The 24,564-nt window shown below is 40.5% G+C and overlaps 4 protein-coding genes across 6 annotated transcripts; 2 read left to right on the forward strand and 2 right to left on the reverse strand.

Annotated features, from left to right (window-relative positions):
• Positions 1 to 2,383: 2,383 nt before the first annotated feature.
• LOC121971286 (pentatricopeptide repeat-containing protein At1g55890, mitochondrial-like) lies at positions 2,384 to 3,703 on the forward strand. Its single transcript, XM_042522469.1, has one exon. It carries the CDS (start codon positions 2,400 to 2,402, stop codon positions 3,606 to 3,608), a length of 1,209 nt encoding a protein of 402 aa, XP_042378403.1. The 5' UTR covers positions 2,384 to 2,399; the 3' UTR covers positions 3,609 to 3,703.
• A 234-nt stretch (positions 3,704 to 3,937) lies between these two features.
• On the reverse strand, positions 3,938 to 5,681 carry LOC121973689 (uncharacterized GPI-anchored protein At4g28100-like). The gene is made up of 2 exons (XM_042525077.1): positions 4,641 to 5,681; positions 3,938 to 4,398 (listed from the first exon to the last, which is right to left on the reverse strand). The coding sequence occupies exons 1-2, from the start codon at positions 5,214 to 5,216 to the stop codon at positions 4,036 to 4,038; spliced, it is 939 nt and encodes a 312-aa protein (XP_042381011.1). The 5' UTR covers positions 5,217 to 5,681; the 3' UTR covers positions 3,938 to 4,035.
• Positions 5,682 to 7,339: 1,658 nt separating this feature from the next.
• Positions 7,340 to 16,484, forward strand: LOC121971287 (mitochondrial pyruvate carrier 4-like). Of its 3 annotated transcripts, XM_042522471.1 has the most exons (7): positions 7,350 to 7,488; positions 7,856 to 7,976; positions 8,362 to 8,442; positions 9,344 to 9,442; positions 9,552 to 9,604; positions 15,791 to 15,864; positions 16,220 to 16,484. In XM_042522471.1, the coding sequence occupies exons 3-7, from the start codon at positions 8,388 to 8,390 to the stop codon at positions 16,263 to 16,265; spliced, it is 327 nt and encodes a 108-aa protein (XP_042378405.1). In that variant the 5' UTR covers positions 7,350 to 7,488; positions 7,856 to 7,976; positions 8,362 to 8,387; the 3' UTR covers positions 16,266 to 16,484. The 3 variants fall into 3 exon arrangements, with proteins under 3 accessions (XP_042378404.1, XP_042378405.1, XP_042378406.1); XM_042522470.1 differs by lacking the exon at positions 7,856 to 7,976 and having other exon boundaries at positions 7,340 to 7,488; XM_042522472.1 differs by lacking the exon at positions 7,856 to 7,976 and having other exon boundaries at positions 7,368 to 7,484; positions 8,359 to 8,442.
• Positions 16,485 to 17,514: 1,030 nt separating this feature from the next.
• Positions 17,515 to 23,956, reverse strand: LOC121971288 (microtubule-associated protein TORTIFOLIA1-like). The gene is made up of 6 exons (XM_042522473.1): positions 23,043 to 23,956; positions 22,053 to 22,244; positions 21,699 to 21,792; positions 20,883 to 21,598; positions 18,035 to 18,916; positions 17,515 to 17,967 (listed from the first exon to the last, which is right to left on the reverse strand). Exons 1-6 carry the CDS (start codon positions 23,865 to 23,867, stop codon positions 17,773 to 17,775), a joined length of 2,904 nt encoding a protein of 967 aa, XP_042378407.1. The 5' UTR covers positions 23,868 to 23,956; the 3' UTR covers positions 17,515 to 17,772.
• Positions 23,957 to 24,564: the final 608 nt, after the last annotated feature.

The raw sequence follows: 24,564 nt of genomic DNA on the forward strand, positions 1-24,564 counted from the left end.
TTTGAGGTGGTACTCCATCCGACCTTTCCAGTAGCCGAAGCTCTCGCCAAAGAAGAGACGTGGATGAGCGGTACTGTAGCCTACTTGATGGGTCATTTTGAATAACTCTCATAAAAATAGAAACGACAATAGAATGTACCATGACTAGATCTTGGATTAGTAGTACAGAAGAATAGTAATGCAAAAAACAAATTAAACTTAAGTTGTGTTGCACCAATTTTGAAAAATGAAAAACCATGAATGATAAAGAGAATTTATTAGAATGGGTGATTGCACCAATTCTGATTAACAAAAAAATGAAAACAACAAGAAAAAAATGCTCAAAAAGGTGGTTGCACCGATTCAGAGCGATCTCGTTCTAATACCAATTGTAGGATGGGAGAAAGCATTAGGGGAGGGGTGAATAGAGCTCGTCGCTTTTTCACTTTAGAACTTTGAGAGATAATGCAGTGAAAAAGAAAAAGAAATAAACTCAATGCTTACAAGCTTTGTTTTTACGTATTTCACAGTTTGGCGATTGCTAGTCCAAGGCTCACACTCGTTGACTGCTTTCGATAGGTAATCCACTAATACTCAATAAGTATACAATTGAACTAAATACAAGGTGATTGATAATAAAGAAAATTATACCAACAATAGAGTAGAGTAAAAACTTGAGCATTGGTTGTTGGAGTAGTATTTCAGCATTGTAGAGAACTTTTCGGAGTAGCACGCAAATACAAAGGTTGTAGAGAATTATTGTATTGAGTTTCTAGTCGAAGCCTCCTTTTATAGGGCATTCTGGGCACCTGGATCTCTTCTGAGCTCCTGGGGTGGACCTGATCTGATTCGCCTTTGTCGACGTTTATCCGTCTCTGGGAGTATAGATCCCTTTCGGGTGCTTTGTTATTGATGTGACTACACCTTGACAAACCTATATTCCTGGGCGCTTAGATCCCTTCCAGTCATCTAGAGTCTGAATTGTGCCAACTAACGAAGGTGTACCAACTCAGATGCTTGCGTGGCTAGATTCGGGTCATTCTGAGCGCTTGGATCCTCTCTAGTCGTCGGACATTCGATCGCTTGGATCTTTTCCGAGTGTCTAGAATGTCTTAACTCTAACTTTGATTTTCTGCATCATAGAGTTAGCACAACATACATAATATATGTATAAAAATATTTTAGATAGTCTGGGGACTGTCTGGTCCTGACTTTTGGATTTCGTTGAAACATTAGGTCAGATTAACGTAAATTGTTCCCTCAACGGGGAACACGTCTTCAACTACTTCTCTCAGAAGAGTTTACCTGTTGCCGAACATTTGATCTTTCTGACCTGTTTGAACTTTTACTCAGCATCCGATCTTGACTTTGAGACTTCCCGCTAAACATCTGATTCTCGACCTGCTTAGACTTCTACCTATATCTGTGACCCTAGGGCTTCTGCCCAATGTCTTCGATCTGTTAAGACTTCTGTCCAATCCATCTAACTAAGACTTCTTTATCCAATCCACTTGATCAATACTTCTTGCTCAATTCACTTGACTAAGACCTTTTTATCTAGCCTCAATTAAAATTTTCCTGCACACTTAGTTGAATTTGTTAGATTATAATAACCCTTAACTTTAAACTTTATCAATATCAAAAGAACCAGTTTAATTAACTAATACTTCTAGCCCTAATAATTAGGAATCATAATTACTATAATATAAACCATTTATTTTTTTTTATCAATCCTCATCTATATTATATAGCAGTAGCTATAATTCATAATTCCAATAATAAAATCGAGGGGTTTTTTTTATCCTTTTAAATTTTTACGATCCATTTTATTTAAAGCTTTGGAAGTGAAATATATTTTTGGGTGGTAAAAATTAAAGGCATATCCTTTTGTTTTTATTATCATTATAAAGTATCATAGGTTAAAAAGATATTAAAAGAATGCTTTATCGTGAAAATGATGTTGTATGCTAAAAATTTATAGTTTTGATTAATGGTAGAATACTTTTAATTAATATTAGAGTAATTATAATTAAAATTGTTTAGATTAATTTTAATTAAAATTAGTCTGGCTATAAAACTATAATAGTGAAATTGGACCAATTTTAATGATTTGGAATAATTTTAATTAAAAATATTTTATATAATAATAATTTTAGTTAAATTAGGGCAGTTTGACTAGAATAGTTTGGACGAATATAGACGTAATTTTAATTGAGTAATTTTGACTAATATTTTTGAAGAGTATTTTTGGATGATGAATTAAAGTGAGATGAATTTTGCCCATTTTTTCAAAAGTGTATATAAAGGCCCTTGTTCTTTATATCATTTATACAAATTGAGGTACCAAATTGCAAAAACAAATGGTTCCATAAAACCCTCTTCTATCTTCGCCGCCGTTAGGGCAACCGAAGATTTCTAAAATGATGACCAATCGCATTAGCTGTCTCTTCCTCCTCCACCGCCGCCTCTCCTCCACCACCGCCGCCATTGCTACCTCGTCGGTAGCTACCGATAAGACTAACCCTCCAACGCCCTCCTTGCCGCTCTCCACCACCATCAACATGCTCTTCAACGAGCGCGACCCCGACAAGCTTGCCGCCGCCTTCATCGCCGCCGCCTCCTCCTCCTACCGCTTCCGCTGCAGCCACCGCATCTACGAGATCTCCGTCCGCCGCCTCGCCAAGTACGGCCGCCTCGACGCTGTGGAGGCCATCCTCGAGCACCACAAGAGTTTCTCCTCCGACCTCGCTCGCGAGGGCTTGGCCATCCGCCTCATATCCCTCTACGGAAAGGCCGGGATGCCCGCTCATGCAGCCGCCACGTTTCGGCAGCTCCCTGATCTGGGCTCCCCCCGCACCGTCAAGTCCTTCAACGCTCTCCTCACCGCCTACGCCCAAGCCGGCGACCTCAACGGCCTCGATGAGGCCTTCCGCGATATACCCGCCTCGATCACCCCTAATTACATCTCCTACAACATCCTCATCGGTGCTCTCTGTGCAAAGGGCGACCTTGAGGCGGCTATGCGCACGGTCGACCTAATGAACACGAACGCAATCTCCCCCGATCTGATCACCTGCAACATCCTTCTACACTCTTTCTACAACAACAAACCTTCTGAAGCGGACAAAATTTGGGCGATGATGCGAGAGAACAACATCGAACCCGATTCAAGGAGCTTCAACGGGAAGCTGCGTTGGCTGGTCGCCGAAAGAAGAACTCAAGAAGCCGTCGAGCTCGTGGACCAGATGAAGCGCAACGGACCGAAGCCCGATGCTTTCACCTTCAATGCCTTGCTCAAAGGCCATATCCAAGATGGGAACTTGGAGGAGGCAGAGAAGCTGTTCCTCGATTTCACAAAGAACGAGTGTTCACCGAATCATCAGACGTTTGAAATTCTTATCCCATACCTTTCCGAGGCCGGTGAGCTCGATTGGGCGGTGAGGTGCTGTTACGATGGCATGAGCAGGCGGTGCTATGTGAGAGCGTCATTTTTACAGGGGGTGGTGGATGCGCTGGTGAAGAACTCGAGGGTGGAGGAGGCGAAGAAGCTGGTGGAGGCTGGCCGGAGGAACAACTACTCCAAGAAAAGTCTCCAGATGCCCGAGTCTAGTCAGAGTTTGGTTGTATAATTAGAGATAAATCTCAAGCTATTGGATAATCTATCTCAAGTTATGATAATCAATCTTATTCAAATCATCAAATGTTACTCAGATATGATTCATTATTTTTTTTCTTCGGGATGATGCATGCGATGATTAAGATATACGATGTTATGACATGAGATGTTGATCAACACTTTAATTATTTCCTCTGTATTAGTTCATTATTTTTTTTTCCTAATCTTACCTTAGACTGATTTACCTCCTAGGACGAGTTGGTGTGCGGGCACTGGTTGGTGGGGACTCCGAGTGAACCACCTCTTCCCACATTATTTAATTTTTTTTCTAAACAACAATCGTATTGAACTCCTGAATTAGTTTAACAAAATCTCTTGCGTCTTATCAAAATGAGTCATCTTTAGAGAATTCACCGGCGGTATGAGTCGCCGGCGCCGGCCTAGAGAAAGGGTAGTCCAGCTAGGGCTATTGTCGTGGCGAAGGAAGTAAGTAAGAGGACGTCAAGGGGCCGACCAGCAGAGAAGGCGGCGGCGGAGATAACGTCGTCTCCACCGAAGTGTTGGAGTTGGATGGAGTCGACGGCGAGCGGCATGTTGTCCAGGTCCCGGCTGCACCTTCCGCTGCTGGAGGCCGGGCGGGCTGTGTAGAGCATCGCCCGGAGGACGGCCGACACCGTGGGTATGTACGCCGTCTTGTTCCTCACCAGCAGCCACGTCAGGCCCATCAGCTCACAGTCGCGCGCGAACATCCTCGCCGCCCGTTCACCGCCGTCGCTGACGCCGCCGCCGTTCCCGTTCTGCACCTGCGTAGAAGTAATTGAAGCGTACTATGCTTTGTTGCATTAAACTAAGCGGAAAGGAAACGATTGCAGTGTTCATTAATGAAGTTGGACAGGGAGATGACGAGGCCTGTTTTGTTCTGCTTCGGAACAGATCATTGATTAGCGAATCCAAAAATTAAGAAATGAGTAGAATTCTGTAATCTAATCGAATAATTACGAATTCGACATGATGGAGAATCGATCGTGCAAGGAAAAAATTGAACCTTGTCGAGGGAACGAAGACAGCGGGAACAACCGGCGTACGACGCGTTCCGGCAATCCCGCCCCAGCCGCTGGACCGCAGCGGTTGGAATGGCGGAGGCGCCGCTGCTGAGATTGAACGCCGCTGGGCACCGGAGTGGGCCGATGCGGTGGAGGCGGATGCCGCAGAAGCAGAGCACGGTGTCGCAGGTGGCGTTGGGCTGCGGCAGCCGTATGCCGCGCTTCTCCAGAGCGCTCTGCAGCGACTTCACGCACTGCTGGTTGTCCTCCGGCATCATCGGCGCCCCGTCGTCGTCCTCCTCCTGCTCCGCCGGAATCTCCAGCGCAGAGCGCGCGTGCGCGGCGAAGAGCCAGGCGGCCAGCACCGGGCAGCACCGGCTCCGGTCGAGCCCTCCACGGACGCAGGCGTCGCCCACCCCACCGAAGAGCTCGTTCGACAGATCCAACCGGCAGCCCCTCTGCCCACCGTTTCCCCTCAGAACGGGAGAGGCTGTCATATCTCCATCTCCGGCGTCCACCATTGCGGCGCCTACAACAAACGCGACAATGCACAACAAATCCACTGACCTCGCCTCCATTCTCCTTCCTCCTCTGCCTCTTCTACGAACCAAGAGACCGCAAGGCGTGATTTTTATAGCCAACAAACGACGAGCAGGTGGAAGAAATGTAGGAAAAAAGATGAGTAAAGCTCGATTTGTGGGCTGTCCTCGATTTAGACCATTCTTCCTTGTCTGGTTTCGCCATTTTGTTCTTCCTCCTTTATCCTTCTGCTTGCAAACTGCGACAGAACAGATGATGAACGGAAGAGCATCACCCGGCAGAGAGTTTGGCGAACGGATCCATTTCTGATCTCAGATCGAATCTTTGGGGTTTCTGGTCTTTTGCGCCGATCGATCAAAACACGAACTTGGCAAAAGGAGGCAGAGAGATTTGACGGCCTTTCACGTGGAAGACGTTTGTTTCGGGCATCTCCATCCTCTTGTGGTCTTGTTCTTCAATATTCCACCGTGCTTGGTGAAGGACAGGAGGAGGACAGAAGAGTGGGACAGGAGGAACCGCATAGTGTGGGGAGTATAGGGACAAACCATGGGAATCTATTTCTTTAAAGTCGAACTAGATCGAACGGTTCAAATTGATAATTCGAATGAAACAATAGCAGCTTTGGGCTAGTTGAGCGTGGGCTTGACTAATTCGATACGCGTGCAAGATAAGAGGAGTAGATTGTCACATGCCTACTCCTAATGATCTGTTTGGGAGGAGATGAGGGAAGAGGAAGGAAAGAAAAGTAAGGGAAAGGAAAATTTTGAATCTTGTTGGGGAAGGAGTGAGGAAAAGAAAGGAAAGATAAGGAAGGTAACCTTTAACCTTTGTTACCCATGAAAAGAGTAGGAAGGAGAAGGGAAAACAAAATATTTTTTATTTCAATTCTATCCTTGTTCTTAATAGTTTAAGAAATATTTTAATTTCTAATTTTACTATGTCGCTGGAGTTCAATTTCCTTGCCTTCTTCATACTTGCTACCAGATTATTAGAGAAGGGGATTCGACACATCTTCTAACTGAATTGAAGGGAGAAATTATTTTTATCGTCAAAATTTAAGAGGATATCTACTATTTTTTTAATTTTTCCATCAAAATTTAATAAGTTTTTAAAGAATAGGAATTCTCTTTATCAGCGTTATCTTTCAAATTTTTTTATTTAAGATTTCTAAAATCATTATTTTCATTATTTCTTATTTAATTACTTGATTATGGGTAATTCATTGTTTTGTTATGAATAGTATAAAAAATTAATTTTTTATTAAAAAAATAACTAATTTAAACAATAATATAAAAAATTAATTTTATTATTAAAAATATCTAATTTATATTTATAAAATAAATATAATATTATGAAAATTTTCTAATTTAAAAAATAAGGGTATTTTGTAATTTTATCTATTTAATCTTGATTCCCCTTCCTTTCCTCCAAACAAAGTAACACATGTTACGATAATGAACCTTCCACCCCTCCCAAACAAGGAGAAGTTAAATACTTTACTTCCCCTTCCTTCCTCTCCCTTCCCTTTCTGTTAATGAACCTTCCCTCACTCCATCCAAACAGAGGGTAAGGGGTAGAGATAAATCGAACTGGCTTAAAAAATTATTTCATTCGTATTTTAAATTATCGAATTTAATAATTTTTTTAGTCAAATTTAAATTCATAATGTTTTTATTCGATTGAGTTCATAAACTCTGATTAATTTTATACTATTTTAATTTAAATATATTTAAATTAAGATTCAAATAATAGGAATCAAATTTAAATTTAAGTCATTTTAAATGATAGATTCGACTTGAATTGAAGTTTTAACCATCCAAATTGAATTGGTTTAGTTATTTTTATTTTTATTTTTTAAGAAAAAAGAAAATATTATTTGGTTGATAATTTAGGCATTTAGTTTTTTTAAGAAAAAGAGACCAGTCATTTTCTAAAGAAAAAAATACATATTTTTCAGAAAATAAAAATAAAACCAAATATTTTCTAATTTAAATTCGAATATATAATTTTGAAATTCGAACTCAAATGTCTCTAGCCTATCAAATAAATTGAGCAGCCAAAAACAATTGAGATAGAACATGTGTAAAATTGAAGAATAGTAAACTTCGAGGGGCGAAGTGAACTGTGATTCCTGTTTATCATTTCCATATTTAATCGTGGCTTTTGGTTGGATAGCATCAAAGCGGTCACCTTCTCTCCGTTTTATATTAAGAAACGGACCAGCGGCGTCTTGCTTCCTCTTTTTGCCTTCTCCTTCTTCCATCGAATCGGGGAGGAAAGCAGATCTTTTGCTTCTCATTTTTTTTTCAGGTATTAACTTTGGAATCCCTTGCGTAACAATCTTCTGTCTTGACAGGCGTTTTCAATCGTATTATTCCTCTTTTATTTTTTATTGTTTTTTGGTTTCCGTTTCGGTCTTCGTTTTGATGCTACCAGATTCCGCCGGTCAAGGCCCTTTTTGATTTCTCATCCATAGCAAATTGAGATTTATATTGTAATAAACTTGAATCCATTACAAGATTAAGATCGACTTTCTCGAAGAAATGGATCGATGGATGAAAAAAAAAAGCTTCTTTCATACAGTTATTTGTTTGTTGGATTGAAAGGAAGTTAAATTGTAAGTCACGAGGATGATAATGAAGAAATAGGTCAAGTGATAACCTCTTACTTGTTTCAGATATTTTCCCATGTTATGGAGTCATGCGTATGACCTAATTTGAGGCAATAACAACCTCGATCTTGTCCCTTTGGTTGCTCTAAGCGAGATTCAGGAAAAGTAAAGCTGCAATCATAGAGCAGTGAGTTGTTTGACTAGTGCTTGTTGCATCTTTATGTAGAAACTTGATTTTTCCGATGTCGAGGAAAACATTATAAATTTTAGAGGTGTTTGTTGTCATAATTTTTTTTTGTAGATTATTATTAACTACTTACAATGCTAAATCTTCAACTATTTTTTTCCCCTTTTAGCATTTGAGTTGGGAATGTCTATCTCTTTTTGGTGTTTTCCCCTTCTTTCCATAATTTTTCCCATTCAAGAATGATATATACCCATGGTCAAGTTTGCTGCCTTATTATCGATTGTCTCCTTGCTGGTCTAAAAAAAACTATTTTTCCTTGCAAGATAATAATTGGAATTTGGAAATCATCTTTATGTCATTCTGACGTTCCTTTACTTGATGGCAGAATCTAGGAGGAGCAGGAAGCATCTTATGGCTGCCTCAAAGATTCAAGCCTTATGGAATCACCCTGCAGGACCGAAAACTAGTTAGTTTTCATTTTCCTCTTGCCTGTTCTCTCTATATATATTGTTCTCTAGATTTATAAACAGTTCTTTATTTTTGTTTTATCTCACTGCTTGATCCAGTAAATATAAGAATTGAATCCTCGATGATCATAGTAAATGGTTGGAATCTGGATGGTTTTGAGTTCTGATATTATAACTCAGTTGCCGGATATAATTCTAGCAGAAGAATTTCCAAAATTTAACCTAGGGATGCCAACAATTTTATCAGTATATTTGCATTCAAAATAGCCTGCTTACAAGTTCACCCGGACAACTAGTTTATTAGGTTTCGGAAACTAGAAATATGAAAAGTTACTCATGTTTGTGACAGGTACAAATAGCAGCATAAATGGGCATTTGAGTTTCAATTTCGTGTTGCTATTAAAGTTAAAAAAAAAACTCAATTTGTTTGAAATAGTAGCATGTTGATTGGACATGTAGATATATGATTATGAACGTGGTGAAATCCACAGCACTTGGTGATATAGATATGAGAATGGACATGGCGACATCTTTCATAGTTCCATGTCTTTATGAATGTAAACCATTGGGGATCAAAACCGATCAGAATATTGCCATGCAAATGTTTATCTACATTAGATGTTTGTGAGATAACTGTCTGAATCAATAAAACCAAAGTAGGAGTTGTAACATCTGGTCCCTCTCAATAATTAATGTTCTACTAACATATCGTGTCTGGTCTTCACCTTTCTTTCCTCTTCAGAAAAAGAGAAAAAAAAATGATATCATAAAAAAGTAATTTCTTATCCGCATTTCATTTTTGAAAGATCCAATAAAATACAGTAGATCTTCGTTTAATTCTTTGGTTATTATAATTTGTAGTATAAATTTGTCAGATCATTAATCTTATTCTCTTGTTAGTTCATTTCTGGGCTCCAACTTTTAAATGGGGCATTAGCATTGCCAACATTGCTGACTTCTCCAAGCCACCTGAAAAGATCTCTTATCCTCAGCAAGCCGGTATGTCTCAGGCACTTAACTAATTGTACTGTATTCAAACATGCATATCTTATCTTCGATTCCATGGTTACATTGTAACATAGTCTTCTCAAATTTCGTTGGTGCTCAGCTGTTACTTGCACCGGTGTAATCTGGTCCAGATACAGTACAGTCATTACACCGGTATGCCCTTTTGTATTATACTGCTGAAAACTTTTCCATTTGTTTACGCTCTAGCTTGTCTATATCGCTATATTATAATTTCATTTCTGCATTAAATGTACATCTAATACAGCAAGATAGTGTCCATTCACATGTAAATGGTTGTGATGATTCTGGTCAATTCTAAAATGCACCTCTAGTTGAATACATCTTTTTCGCTCAACAAAATGTCATTGGCTTAGCATCAGTGAAAATCTGCAAATTGACGCATTTATTTCAATTATGAAAAGGGAAAAAAAATAATTTAGTGCCTAATTAGTTTGGGCAAAAATTAAAAGGGCGCTCCAAATTAAGTAAATAGGCGCCCCTCCCATGATTTTATTTCGAAAATACCCGTACATCCAACATTGTTGTAGAAATTACCTGGTAGCTTCTTAAAATGAGTTTATGATTTGAGGTTTAGGATTTACACTAAGTAGTTGTTACGTGTAGAAGCTACTTAGTAATTGCTACAACATGTTTGGGGTGAGTTTATGGTTTAGGATTTAGGATTGTAGCAACTGTTTTTAGTAATTTTGATGAAGTTTAAATAATTTGAAAAAATTGGCAAATAGTATTTTGATATAATAGTGTTCTGAGATCCTAAACCCTAAACTCACACTAAATACATTGTAGTAGCTACTGAGTAACTTTTACATGATATAAATCCTAAATTCTAATTCTATAATTATAACAGTATTGGATTCTGAGGTGTTTTCGGGATGGAATCATGGGAGGAGTACCCATTTGATTTATTTATTTATTTTTTTTTTTGTTTTGGAAAAAGGGGATCATTTTTGATGGTTTGTAAAATTTGGGATGCCCTTTGATTTTTGCCTAATTAGTTTTACTGCATCTTGTCTGAAAGTGGGGGAGATGGCACGTTAGCTAAGGGTGGCGTTGAGGTGGCTTGTATGCTGACTCGGAGAAGACTCTGAGTTGGGACTTGGAAGGAGACGGTGCTAAGCGGTCCTAGAGCTAAGAGTTGTGAACCTGCGCACAACACAGACAGAGGCAACACGAACGTTAGAGCGAGAACCAGAGAAGGGGAATAGTAGCCAGCGAAAAGTAGAGAAGACAATGGACAGTAGGCCAATAATATACATGCGCGAGTGTGTGAATGCGTATGCATTCATGCGCGTACCTGGCCAACGGAAAGGACCTCCATTTTATACTGCCTCTCATAATCTCCGTATTAATAAGGCAATAGAGAATGTCTGATGTCCGAGTATGTCGGGTGGTGGAGCTTCTTATAAGCGGAGGAAGGCTCCATTGTATGCATATGTCAGAGTAATGACATATTCCCTAATAGGTTGTTACGATTCTTACAATGTTGTCTCCTAGAGAGAGTCCGGTTGGTTCTGGGTCAACCGACTGTAGACTAAGAGTCATGCTCATGTGGGAAACTGCCCCAGATGTCCAACTGACACTAGGGTCAGGCGGTTGTAAGCTAAGGGTCATGCCCATTAGTGGGAAGCTGAGCCCCGAAGGTTCGACCGACTCTGAGGTCGAGCAGATGTAAGTTGAGAGTCTTGCATTTGAAGAAGTTGGGAGTTGGGCCCTTAAGGTTCGACTGACCTTTGAGTCAACCGAGTTTATGCTAAGGATTCAAAATCCGCTTAGATAGTATGTCTGGTCAGAACTTATGTCGGGGGGTTTATTTTGCACTCGGCCGCTATACTTGAATATAGAGTTCGGTTTAGCCGAGCGATGTGCCTAGCGTGCCCGAGCTCTCGGCGATGACATTGGACTTATTTCGACATGACATCGATACGACCCGAGAGTTGACCCCTTCTTGACTTTGATTGCCACATCAACCAACTTTCTTAAGGTCAAACCCAACTTCGGGGGTCTTACCTTACTCGTTGTATCACTAGCCTCCCCTTCAAATCTAGTCGAAGGAGGCTGCAAGCTCGACTGACTAGACACTTGTGTTCTTTAGTGTTATTGGCTTGGACGTTTGGTTGTATTTCTATCGTTCGAGTTTTATGCTAGGAGCATTGCCCATTCAAATAGTTCGCAGTTGTGGTAAGAGTTGAGAACAGACGTGAGAGCAAGCCTGCTTATAACTCGGTTGAGCGGCACGAGAATTTGAAACTTGGGTGCAAGGGCAAGCTTGCTTATAACTCGGTTAGTCGGCACGAGAGTCTAGAACTTGGGCGCGAGAGCAAACTCGTTTATAACTCGGTCGAGCGGCATGAGAGTTTGGGATAGGCGCGAGGGCAGAGTCGCTTATAACTCACCGAGCGACACGAGAGTCTGGGATAGAGTCGAGAGCATGCTCGCTTATAACTCGACCGAGCGGCACGAGAGTCTGGAACACAGGCGCGAGGGCAGGCTCGCTTATAACTCAGTCGGTCGGTACGAGAGTCTGGGACTTGGGTGCAAGAGCAGGCTCGCTTATAAGTCGGTCGAGCGGCATGAGAGTCTGGGACAGGCGCGAGAGTAGACTCACTTATAACTCGGCCTAGCGGCACGAGAGTCTGGAACACAAGCGCGAGGGCAGGCTGGCTTTTAACCCGGTTGGATGACACGATAGTCTGGAAGACACGGTGTATGACTCGAATGCCTTAGAGAGCTGAGGAGGCAGGGTGTATGACCTGAATGCCTTGGAGAGTGGAGACAGTGTATGACCTAAACGTCTTGGAACATCGGCGCGAGAGCATGTTCGCTTGTAACTCGGCTAGTTAGCCCGAGAGTCTGGGGCAGGCGCGAGGGCAGACTTGCTTATAACTCAGTTGATCGGTACGAGAGTTTGGGACAAGCACGAGAGCAGACTCGTTTATAACTCGACCAGTCGACACAAGAGTCTGGAGGCACGGTGTATGACTCGAATACCTTAGAGAGTGGAAGCATAGTATATGACCTAAATGCCTTCGAACATGGGCGCGAGGTCATGTTCACTTATAACTCGGTCGGTTGGCATGAGAGTCTGGGACAGGCGTGAGTGCAAGCTTGCTTATAACACGGTCGGTCGGCACGAGAGTCTAAAACAGGCGAGAGAGCAAGCTCACTTATAACTCAATCGATCAGCACGAGAGTTTAGAGGCACAGTGTATACGAATGCCTTGGAGAGTGGAGGCACAGTGCACCACCTGAATGCCTTGGAACATGAGCGCGAGGGCATTGTCATTTATAACTCGGTCAGTCGGCACGAGTATGGGACAAGTGCGAGAGCAGACTCGCTTATAACTCAATCAGTCGACACAAGAGTCTGAGATTTCTGTATTGCTAAAAATAGGGATATATTTTGAACTTTAAAATATAAAATCCTAATTTTAGACTTATCTGTCAAACTGGTATGAGCGGATACTCTCAAGCTACCGCGTGGGGATGGATGAACCGCTCGATGTGGCCAAGCTGCCAATTGAATTTGCCACTCAGCTTTTAATTGTCAATCGGCTCCTACTTGAGATTTCGATCAAACTTTATATGCAAATGCCGATTGGATGTCTGATCTGAGCGTCTGCTAGGCCCTCCCTACTATGTTCTTGAAGGAGATCGTTGGAAGGAGAGCGAGGATGATCCTTTATTTATTTCTCCTAACTCAATCATTCGACGGAGCCTCTTAGCATACTGATGACATTCACTAGTAGCATGATGAGGAGATTGATGATAGTCACAAAAATGTCTGTGCCTTTTAGGCAGTGACCGCATTGCTCTTTCTTCTAGGATTAGTAGAAGATTCGGGCGGGAGTTTCTATCTGGGACTTTCCGGAGGTGGTGGTGATTTTCGATCGACTTGACCGATCGGAGCTGAGACAATCACCTCTTTCCGGGCAGCTTAGGCTTCTTCTATATTAACGTATTTGATCGCTTTCCCCAGCAAATAGTCGAAGTCCTTTGGAGGCTTTCTGACGAGGACTCGGAAAAATTCTCCTTCTAAAAGGCCTTAGGAAAAAACGCTTATTAATATCTCGGAAGTGGCTGACGGAAGATCTAGCGTCACTTGGTTGAATTGCCTGATGTATACTCGTATGGATTTTTTTGGCCCCTTGCTTGAGCGTGAACAAACTCATGTTGGTCTTTTGATACCTCCTGCTACTGGCAAAGTGATGCAGGAATGCTTTGCGAAAATCTTTGAAGCAACAAATAGACTCAGCCAGGAGTCGGCTGAACCATCTTTGTGCCGAGCCAGAAAGGGTGGTAAGAAAGACTTGGCACTTAACTCCATTTAGAGGATGGATACGTTCTTGAATTTGAGTAGATGGTCCTTTGGGTCGGCCGCTCCTCCATACTCTCCAATGGCTAATGGTCGGAAATGACTCGGTAACTTATCTCCCAAAATTTCTTGGGAAAATGACATTTATCCGCTCGGGGGAGCTGCTAGCCATCGGAGCTTTCCCCCTTCGGATGTCTCGAGTGGATGCATTTTTTGAAGATTATCCTTGGGGCCTCTTTGCTTGACCCACACCCTCAAAAGGCGTACAGAACATGGCCCAGTGGTATGCTATCAAAGATGAGGGCATGTGCGGAAGACTGATCAGCTGTGCAAGTGCTCATCTGAAGCCAGCCATTGGTGGAGGAACCGGTCGGAACATTTTACTCAGGTCGCTCGTTCGGTTTGAGGGCTCGTCATCGATGCAATTGAGTCGTTCGTTAAAGAACCCCCTAGATACTACTTGTTGTTGCTGTTGCAGTAACTTTTGTGCTCAGGCTGTTATTAACAGCTCTAAGTCTTCTTGTGATAAGGTAACGGTAGTGAGTCTTCCAGTCTCTTCCATCTCCGTGTTTCAAATTTAGGCAAAGTTCCCACATACAGCACCAAATTTGATCTTGTCTGAAAGCGAGGGAAATGGTGCGCCGACTAGGGGTAGCATCCAGGTGGCTTGTATACTGACTGGGAGAATCCAAATTTGATTTTGTCTAAAAGCGAGGGAAATGGTGCGCCGACTAGGGGTAGCATCCAGGTGGCTTTTATACTGACTGGGAGAAGACTCTGAGCTAGAAGGAGACAACATTAAGTGGTCTTGGAGCTAAGAGCTGCGAACCTGCGCACAACACAGACAAAGCCAACGGGAACGTTAGAGCGAGAACCAAGGAAGGGTCCCTGACGCAGGCACTCCGACGCTCAAGTCAGAATAGTAGCCCAAGGAAAAGTGGAGAAGACGATGAACAGTAGAACAATAATGTAAATGCGCGAGTGTGTGGATGCGCATGCATTCATGCGCGTAGCTGGCCAACGAAGCGGACTCCTTTTTATACCGCTGCTCATAATCTCCGCATTAATGAGGCGGCAGAGAATGTCGTGTTAGAGTATGTTGGGTGGTGGAATATGTATGATCGCCTTCCTATAGGTAGAGGAAGGCTCCATTGCATACATAGAGTAATGACATATTTCTTGACAAGTTGTTATGATTCTCTGACAATGATGTCCTCTAGAGAGAGTCACCGGCTTTGGGCCGATCGGTTGTAGACTAGGAGTCATGCTCATGTGGGAAAATGGGCCCAAATGTCCGATCGACACTAGGGTCGGGCGGATGTAAGCTAAGGGTCGTGCCCATGAGTGGGAAGCTAAGCCCTAGAAGTCCGACCGGTTCGGGGATCGAGCGGATATAAGTTGAGAACCTTGCATTTGGTGAAGTGGGGAGCTAAGACCTTAAGTTCTGACCAGCATTTGAGCTGACCGGGTTTGTACTGGGGATTTGGAATCCTCTTGGACAGTATGTCCGATCAGACTTTATATCGAGGGTTTATTTTGCACTTGGTTGCTATACTTGAATATAGAGTTCGGTTCAACCGAGTGATGTACCTAGCGTGTCCGACCGACCTTTTGGTCCAATCTAGAGCACTCGGCGGTGACACTGGGCTTATTTCGGCATGGCATCAATATGATTCGAGAGTTCACCACTTCTTGACTTTGATCACCACATCAGCCGACTTAACATAGAACCCAACTTCGAGGGTCCTACTTTACTCGTCGTATCATTAAGGAAATTACTTCTTGACAACATCTATTTATTATCAAACACAAAACATGTAATTCTATCATATGCATGATCTATCATTGTTTCACAAGGAACAATATACTGAGTTTGAGTTGATTGGTCGATTAACTTGTGCTTTTTTCCCATGCCAAGCAACCTTAAAAATAATACAAATTGTTACATCGATTTCATTTGGGGAAAAAAACTAGTGCTGATCTATGTTTTTTGCTTGAGATTGCAGAAGAACTGGAACTTGTTTAGTGTAAATGTCGCAATGGCTGGAACTGGCCTTTATCAACTGTCTCGCAAAATCAGGTACATTAACATATTTCTCCCTCCTTTTTTTTTTCTTAACCACAAGATGTCTCACACCACATTGAGACTATTTCTTATACAGGCCAGAGCGACACTGTTAGATTCCTCATATATCCCCCACGCTCTTTTGGATCTAGCTCGTCTACCACTATACCAACCAACCGTTACTTGTGTTAACATTGTTCTCTAGTAGGAAAGAAAGAGCACATTTAGCATATTTTTCTTTAGCTGCTTAATTTATCTCGGCTAGCTTCATTATTAAGTCGATATAATTCTAGTTTTATCTAGTTTATCCTTGTCAAAACAATCAAACAAGTGCTGAATCAGATTTTTTTTTTTTTTTTTGACATTTCAGGCAAGATTACTTCTCTGGGGAAGAAAAGGAACCTCTCAAGGAATGAAGATATTATGATCAGAAGATTTTCTTTGCTATTACAGCAATTAACTGACAGTTCAATGTTTCGTCGGAGATCTGTAATCGAAATATGCTTTAGCTCTGAAGTCTTTCCACATAAATGTGTTTGGAGGAACTCTCTTGAATAAGGTCATTTTCGAATACTATAAGGATTCATGAAAAACAGTATGTCTCAAACTTTTCAATGTTTGATTTCACTTCTTCATGTTAAGGGTAATTCAATATAACCAACCACCCAAGTTCTTGAAACAGTGGAAACTATAGATAATAATAATATTGGACTCATCGAGTTTGGTAACTGTTGGTTATATGTTCGGACTGCGAATGCTTGTAGACGATCATGATGTTTATTTCTATTTCTTTGTCTAAAAGCAAAAACAAGGTTAGGGTTTAAAGTACAATTTAATTAAAATCCTATATATACTCCATGATAGTGGGATGTTATAAAAATGAATCTTTCATAATTTTAATGAGGGACTCCTTTTTGATAATATATAGTTAGGTTTTTTTTAAATTTTTTGCTAAAATAAAATAAAATAAGCATAAAATTAAAGATTGAAAAAAAAAGATTATTGAAATAGTATTCAATTGGTAATCTAATATTTGAAATATTCTTTTTTTGCTCTACCTTAAAATGATTTCAAATGGAATAGGTAAAAATGATTCCCATTAACTTTAATTCAATGTGGGCATAGATGTTTATACAAATCCATAATGCTCAATCTCCTCTTACACTTATCCAAAAGGTGATAAATGCTAGCAAGGTTTATGATGATAAAAGACGAATACATTCGCCCCCAGCGTCCTTGTCAATTCGTCCCAAGACTAATACGAAGGAGGTAAATCATGAACGGCTACTAGCCTTTGGAATAGTACCTAGCACATAAGGGAGATATTTACTTTACCGAAATTCAAACCTCAGATTTCATAATGACAACATCTCATGTATTAACCACTAGACCCATCGGAAGGGACAATGCTAGCAAAGCTCATGAATCATACTGAGTTGTTTGATTCAGACAGTTATTCAGAATCCAGCAGAGAATAGAGTTGAATGAGCTTGACAGTATTTATCCCGTCAATGGAAGACTGAGATGAGAATACATAACTACATTGTCATTTCAATTGCATTTATAGCATCTGCACTCTTTCTTGTGAATCTATTTGTACTGAATGTGATTTTGTATATCCAACTCGAGTTCCATACCTTTACTTCGAATTCAAATAATAAGGAATTCAAAACAAAATTAATAAATTCACATATTAGAGAATATATTTGCTTTGCTGTTTGAACATAAAAAGTGTAGGAACTCGGCAAAAAAAAAACACTAGCACAATCATCATCCTACGAAAAGTTGTTGCTTATGTGCAATAGAAGGCTACATTTCTCTTTCAGATTCAATCGCATATTTAACATGATTGTACTTGACCAAACTGGCCAGGACTTGGAAGAAAGATTTGTTGATCACGTTGACATACTGCTTTTGCATGCTCTACTTGATAAGCTGTTGCAAGTTGAGACCCCAGACAGAAGCCAAATGCGTCATTAGTTGATCTGGTGATGCCCCTTCCCAGTCCTCTGGTGGTTCTAGAGCAGAAGCTTCATGGAGATTCAACAAGATCTCTCTCTTCCAGTCGAGAGGAATGTTGAGAAAGTCAGCTCCGTTCTCGACAAGGAGGTCCAGTAACTGCAACTTAAACAAAGAATTGTTAACTATGTGGAGCTGATGTAATAGATGTGTTGAATACCAATACCTGTTGGAGCCAGCTTAAAGCAATATCGAACAAGGTTTCTTCTGTTATAAACTGCCCAATTGCGTGCAAGACTTCAATCGCAATTTCACCACAGAGCTGATCAAAAACAGGACCAGATTTATCCATCAGCTTTACAAGTAGCAAGGCATCGTCGGTAGACAAAATCTCTGCATAAGCTGAATCGACATCACCAGCATGAAGTGAATCCATAGCTTGAGTCCAAGATGCCCAAAGTGGACCTTTGTCTGGCCCCGGATTTTCATCGGTTAAAGCCTCAGCCTCTAGTTCCGGAACAGCTACTCTTGCTGCAGTTCTAGAAGTTCCGTTGTCTTCTCCAGCTACCCGTATAGCTTCTAAAGTAGCCTCATCCTTTGAAGCTTGCCAAACACTTCTTGCCGAAGGCCCTTCGCCGAGCCTAAATGGCCCAGATCCCTTTTCCCAACCCCGCCTGCCACTGAATTGATTCGTCTCATGATCAGTTCTCGGTACCCGATTATCCCCCGGAGCAGTACCATAACCTCTTCTAGAGTTCATAGGACCATTTCGCGGCTGACCATATGAATCCCATGCTTCAGATTCTGACCTCCATGAGAAACTTCTTCCCTTCATTCCAGAAGCAACATTGTCTGATTGATAAAACCGTTCGGAGAAAGGAAGGCGCCCCTCGCCAGCCCTGCCAAACTTTGAGCTGGAAAAATCATACAGACCATTGAACTTGCCCAATGACCTGCCCGGAGACCTGTCAAACCCATGCATCATGTTTCCACCTCTTTTTCCAGATGAGAATGTCAAATCACGAGCCATTTCTTCGACAACTCGCTCCAGACCTCTGACTCGATTTTCCAGAGTTACCATGCTATCATGGGAGCCTCCCATAAAGTCCTGCATTAAAGAAGATATGCATGAGAAGTGGGCGATCTCAAAGACAAGCAAATACAACAGTATGAATGTAGGACCCCTACTAAAGTCGGTGATCCTTGTATAGTTTTGTCTGGATCTTATATGGTTTAAATAACCAAAATAGTATACAGGCTTGTAAAGTGCAAATTAAACCACCAATTAAGCCGACGATATGCAAAAAGAGACAGAGAAAATCGTTCATAGGAGTGTAGATGCCAAGATTACTTCAAGACATTGAGCTTAAAATTCAGTCGGCACACAGGAATTCAATGGATGCTTGAGAATCAGAAACCAACCAAAAATACCAACTTGTGTATCAGCATATTTGGTCCTTCCAATGTCAAAGAAATAAAATAGTAAAAAAATTACAAACTAAAAGTAGATTGAACAGAGTTAATTAGTATTTGGAGTTCACAGGAGAATAGACGAGCTATATTTTTTCTGAAGCAGCATGACAAAATTGTAGGAAAAGATCCATCTTGTAGATCTCACCTTGGAGTATTGTGGCACAATTAAGGAACAATCAAGGCATCATCAGAAAAATACACAGCTGAAAGAACTATGTCAGACTAAAAGATATAGCCTTTGATTCAGGGGAAGCAACAATACCATATCACAAGCTATGCAATTAAGTGAAGAAATTTCAGTCATATTTAAAGATGAGAAAAAAAATTGATAAACATTATCCCTAATGAAGAAACAATCATAATTGTTTGCAAGAAGAAAGATATCAGCATATGCAGTATCCATGGTAAACTGCTCTTATAGTCAATCAACTTAAAAGGAGAGTGATCTTGTGAGTTAATATATCAGTGACGAAAAGATCTGCCTAGTATCAAAGGTACTAAACTAATGCCATGCCCTGGGCTCTTTTAGGAGTTGATATGAGGTGAGCTTACCTAGGTGAAAGGTAATAAATGGCACTAACTTGTAACTTTTCTATGTTTGCCTGCACTGTTGTATGAATGAGTTGGTATGTTCTCCATGGTCTATAGCAAAAGCAAGAAAAAAGGGGAAAAAAAGTTTGAACAACGACTCCAAACTTTTCCTAGATGAAGATGATAATTGTGTTCTTTGGATAATTTAAATTTATAATATCATATACCTGAATGCTGGTGATAGTGATATTGATACTTTGACTAATAATATAATATCATATCTTGTGGACACAGTCATACTATTAGAATAAACTTTGATTAAATTGAATTTTTATAGATTAATTTACTTACTGGCATATGATCTTAAATTTACAATAGTGCAGTATATATTTTATTTTTTTCAGGATGATTTTTTATTTACTTACTAATAGATGAATTGATGAGTTAACTTAGTGTGAATTTGTGCTATATGAAGCGTCGTCATATTTAAACATGCATAAATCATCATCTCATCTTAAAGCGGCGGTGTATGTAATAACTGCTTTGATTGGTTACATGAACTGTATTACTCTATGTAATACTATTACTCTTATTCCATGTGTAGATACCATCTATTAATCATTTTTGAATATGCTCATACCATGTTAACCTATTTTCTCTTATTTTCAACTATTGAAGTTGCCCATATCACTCTAAAATAATAGAATTTTTTTACTTTATCCTTTCTAGTAAGTTCACACATCCATCTTAGCATTCTCAGCGCTGTCATATCACCTTTTCAAGATAAATTTTGATATTTAGACAATATATGCCTCGCCTCTCTTAGGTGCAGGCATGGACCTTGACCCTAAACCCTATGACCACTTAGTGAGTAGTTGTACCTAGCACCCTTAAAAACACTGCAACTGATACTCAAAGAATATGCACTTGACAACCTGCCAAAAGAAATCAACAAAAATTGAATGGTTCTGTAAGACATTTGTGTATGCATTGACAGAAGGAAAAATATTTAATCGCATCTCAGACAAAGAAGCAAGGTAAAGAATAACATCGTTTATCAGCAGACAAACCTGTAACATATTCATAAGACTTGATTGTTGCCTCTCTAATTGGGTAAGCTGCCTCTGTATCGCAGACCAATTTGATTTGTTGCCCATAAAGGATCCTTCAGCATGCACATCAGGTCTTGTAACATTAACACGGCCAAGAGAGGGATCCCCAACAACTTCTGATCTATCAACATCAGAGATAGGTCTTGCTTTTGATTCTTTTTCAATGAATCCTCTTTGATCTGTCCCAGTGTCTTGAGCAAGATCGAGCAAGTCTTGCAACTTATTGTGATCCCTTATACGTTTCACTGAATTCTGATAATTTAAATTGTTATGTGCATTAGTGTCACCTGATTCCTGAAACATTGCTCCAGTGCCATTAGACGTTCCCATTGGATTAATATAAGTTGCTTTTGACCTGTCTTCATTATGTGAATCAGAAGATTGTAAGAACTTACGAGGCACCACTACTTCTACTGGAAAGTCATTTTGACTCCTTCTCTCGAGCTTTTGGAAGAATTCTGGGTTCAATTCTTTATCACTTAAAGATGGTGCCTTTTTCTTCAACATTACCACTGCTTTCTCTGGTATGTTAGTACTTTTTCCCTTGGATATAGAATCGTTTTCAGTTGGTGGAGAACCAGCAGATGTGCTTTTGGATTCTGATTCTTTTCTAGGGCTGGACCTTTTATGATACGTTGTCTCGTCTTTAGCAGATACATCAGGATTTCTAGAATCTGCAGTAATGTTCACCACCAAAAAGTACAACTAGTGTCATAAGGTAAGGGAATTTAATAAATATGGCGGTGTTAAAAAGTTGAAGTTCAATGCGCATGCCTTTTGCATCTCCTGATACTACATTCTCAATTTGTCCTGCGATATTCGTCCATGCCTGTAATGCCTCCGTCATACTATCTCTGACTGGTTTTACCTGAAAGATGAGCCAATGTATTGGCAAACCTAGCAAAAGAAGCAATATAATCTTTGACAATTTGTTGTTAGAGATCATGTTGAGTTGACTCTGTTCGATTCGGTATGTGCCTCATCAGACGCAAAAACAATGATAATAGCAGCCAAGCATGAATATTTGACTTGAAGATCATGTTTCGATACTTTATTTACCTAAATATTTGTGTGTTATGCCAGAGGCAGGCACAAATGATCAAATTTGAATGAACTAAGAGAAGTAACCTTATCAAAACGGCAAGCCTCAAGAACAGCTATCGTTGCTGGAGTCCCATCGGAAATCAAATGGCTCGAGTGTGAGGCTATAACACACAGACAGTCAGCAGCAGCTTTACGGGTAGCCCAATCACTACTCTCAAGACATTCACAAACACTTTGCAGCACTTGTTGCATGCTCTGCATACTAATTGCCCCAACCTGAGAAAAACATTGATTAGATATTCCTTTCAAAATTTTAAACTCAAGCCTCTTCGTCGGATGTACAAAGTGAAAGTTATGACTTTTGTCTGACCAAAATGTTATACTCTTTCATTATGTAATGAAGAAAAAAGAAATTGATACAATTCAGACACTATCAACCAGTGTCAGTCAATTAGATATTTACATAAAGTCACAGCAAACTATATACTTAGAGCTCAGGCAAAAGATTTCTACTGGCATATTCAAATAGCCAAACCCATAATCTTATAGATAAGAACACATATCACTCACTTTAATATACATCAATATGCACTAAAAAATTATATATGATTATCCGAATCTCCGTACTGTAAAATATAAGTAACTACACAAGCAGCAGGATTGAACAACACCTTATTGGAAAAAAAAAAAGGAAAACTAACAGAAACAATAGAGCAATGTGCATAAGCTTAAATAAAAACCCACTCACACTACTCTTACCTACAAAGAAGATTTCTCCATATACAACTAATTAGGATTTAATTGAGAAACTATTTTACTATAATAGCTGATATAAGCTTCTGCTCATCTACTAAGCTAAGAGCTGAGAAACATTGTACGTTCTGTTAGATAAAAAGAAGAAAACTAAAAGATGAAAGTTTATCTCATGGATTTGATCTCCATTTTGGATGGTATAGTGATGATTCTTCTCCAATTAAATGAGATTATTAGGCTTATGGAGAGTGATGCCTTGTAAAACAAAACACTCAACAAGAATGTGTTCTGCCGACAAACCAGAACAGTCCAAAGACTGACCTTGGCCAAGCTAGAGAGAACTGAAAGCAAGGCTCCCTTTGCTAGAAAGCTTTGACTACCAAGAAGCTTACAGATCCTAGGGCACAACCTCTGAAACATCGCACCGCCTGCCGACGCAATCATTCCCTCCTCTTCCCCCTCCCCACCAGCACAGCGGGCACACTCGACCACCTTCGCGAGGCACATTGCCGCCCCTCCCTGTACCGCCTTGTTCTGTTCCCCCATTGCTTCGATTAGAGGTTTTACGAACAGCGTCACCACGGGAGACGACCCACCAGTGGCACCAGCGGCGTCCTCCTGCGCAGCCGTCGCCAACAGGGGCCGGAGGTAGAGATCGGCGAGCGAGCCGGAAGCATCACGGCACGCGTCGCGGACGGAGGAGTCGGAAGCCGGATCCTTCACTCGGCGAGCAATGTGGGCGATGATCTTCGGCAGGTGGGCAGACGCCGCGTCGGTGTGGGCGGCGCAAAGGAATGCCAGGAGGCGTAGCGTCTCGCGGCGGGCGATGAGGAAAGATGCGTTCTTCGAGCCGGCGGGATCTTGCAGACCATGCGAAGGGAAGGAGGAGTCGTGAACGAGGGCATTGAGCACCATCGGCACGCCGTCGGCGGAGAGGCCGCGGATCATCTTCTCAAGGTCCTCCACGGCGATCTGGTAGGTGTCGCGGTCAGAGAGCTTGGCGAGCGCCGCCAGGATCCGGGACTTGAGTTCTACCATTGCGAGATGGGAGGAGAGGGAAGAGGAAGGTTGAGTTTTGGAGGAAATGGAGCTGTTTAGGTTTGTGGAAGCGGACTTGGAGAGCTTCGAGGGTTTGGATGCGGCCATTGGAGGCCAAAGATTGGATCTTGAAGAAGCGAACGAGAAGAACAGGAGGAGATCTACAAATGTGGATTTGGAGGATTTAGAAGAAAAGAAATAGTGAAGGGCTGAAGGCCAGTGTATAGATATAAAAATATAAGTAAAACCTTAATTTTAATAATTAGATATCTTCTTGACATATATTTACTCTTGTAATTTTGTTATTATAATTTAAATATTTTTAATTAAAAAAATATTTCGGCCATTCGGTGCACGAAGTTAGTTAGCACGGAGTGTCAAGAAGGGTGAACTGAATCCAGATCTATTTTTATCTGACAATTTTAACGTTATGTTTTTTCCACGAACTCATGATTTGGTAATAATTTTACCCTTATACATTTCCCTTATAATTTAAATAATTTTAATTAAAATGAGTAAATAATAAATAAATAAGTTTTATATATAATTTTTTTGAGAATATATTATAGACTAATTTTTTTTAAACTATTTTAATAATTAAAGATGTCTCTTTCATTTCGCTATTTAATTTTTTATCTTATTTTTTTAATTATGTTTTTTTTTAATTTCCTAATAGCCAATTAAGAATTTTTTTATTTTTCAGAAATATCATTCAAATTTTTAAATGGTCAAAATGCTAATATTCTTACCATTTTATCCTCAACTTAACTTTTTTTTTTAACGTAAATATTCAATTTTTAAACTG

This window comes from Zingiber officinale, chromosome 4A (genome assembly GCF_018446385.1).
Source record: "Zingiber officinale cultivar Zhangliang chromosome 4A, Zo_v1.1, whole genome shotgun sequence".
Taxonomy (NCBI): Eukaryota; Viridiplantae; Streptophyta; class Magnoliopsida; order Zingiberales; family Zingiberaceae; genus Zingiber; species Zingiber officinale.

Coding starts and splice junctions, on each gene's coding strand:
- LOC121973689 (XM_042525077.1), bottom strand. CDS start 5,216: ATGGAGGCGAGGTCAGTGGATTTGTTGTGCATTGTCGCGTTTGTTGTA. Junction 4,399..4,640: donor GTCTTCGTTCCCTCGACAAG/GTTCAATTTTTT, acceptor ACTTCTACGCAG/GTGCAGAACGGGAACGGCGG.
- LOC121971288 (XM_042522473.1), bottom strand. CDS start 23,867: ATGGCCGCATCCAAACCCTCGAAGCTCTCCAAGTCCGCTTCCACAAAC. Junction 22,245..23,042: donor TTCTCTCTAGCTTGGCCAAG/GTCAGTCTTTGG, acceptor TGTTTTTCTCAG/GTTGGGGCAATTAGTATGCA. Junction 18,917..20,882: donor GTCTTATGAATATGTTACAG/GTTTGTCTGCTG, acceptor TCTTTAATGCAG/GACTTTATGGGAGGCTCCCA.
- LOC121971287 (XM_042522470.1), top strand. CDS start 8,388: ATGGCTGCCTCAAAGATTCAAGCCTTATGGAATCACCCTGCAGGACCG. Junction 9,443..9,551: donor CTCTTATCCTCAGCAAGCCG/GTATGTCTCAGG, acceptor GTTGGTGCTCAG/CTGTTACTTGCACCGGTGTA. Junction 15,865..16,219: donor CAACTGTCTCGCAAAATCAG/GTACATTAACAT, acceptor TTGACATTTCAG/GCAAGATTACTTCTCTGGGG.
- LOC121971286 (XM_042522469.1), top strand. CDS start 2,400: ATGATGACCAATCGCATTAGCTGTCTCTTCCTCCTCCACCGCCGCCTC.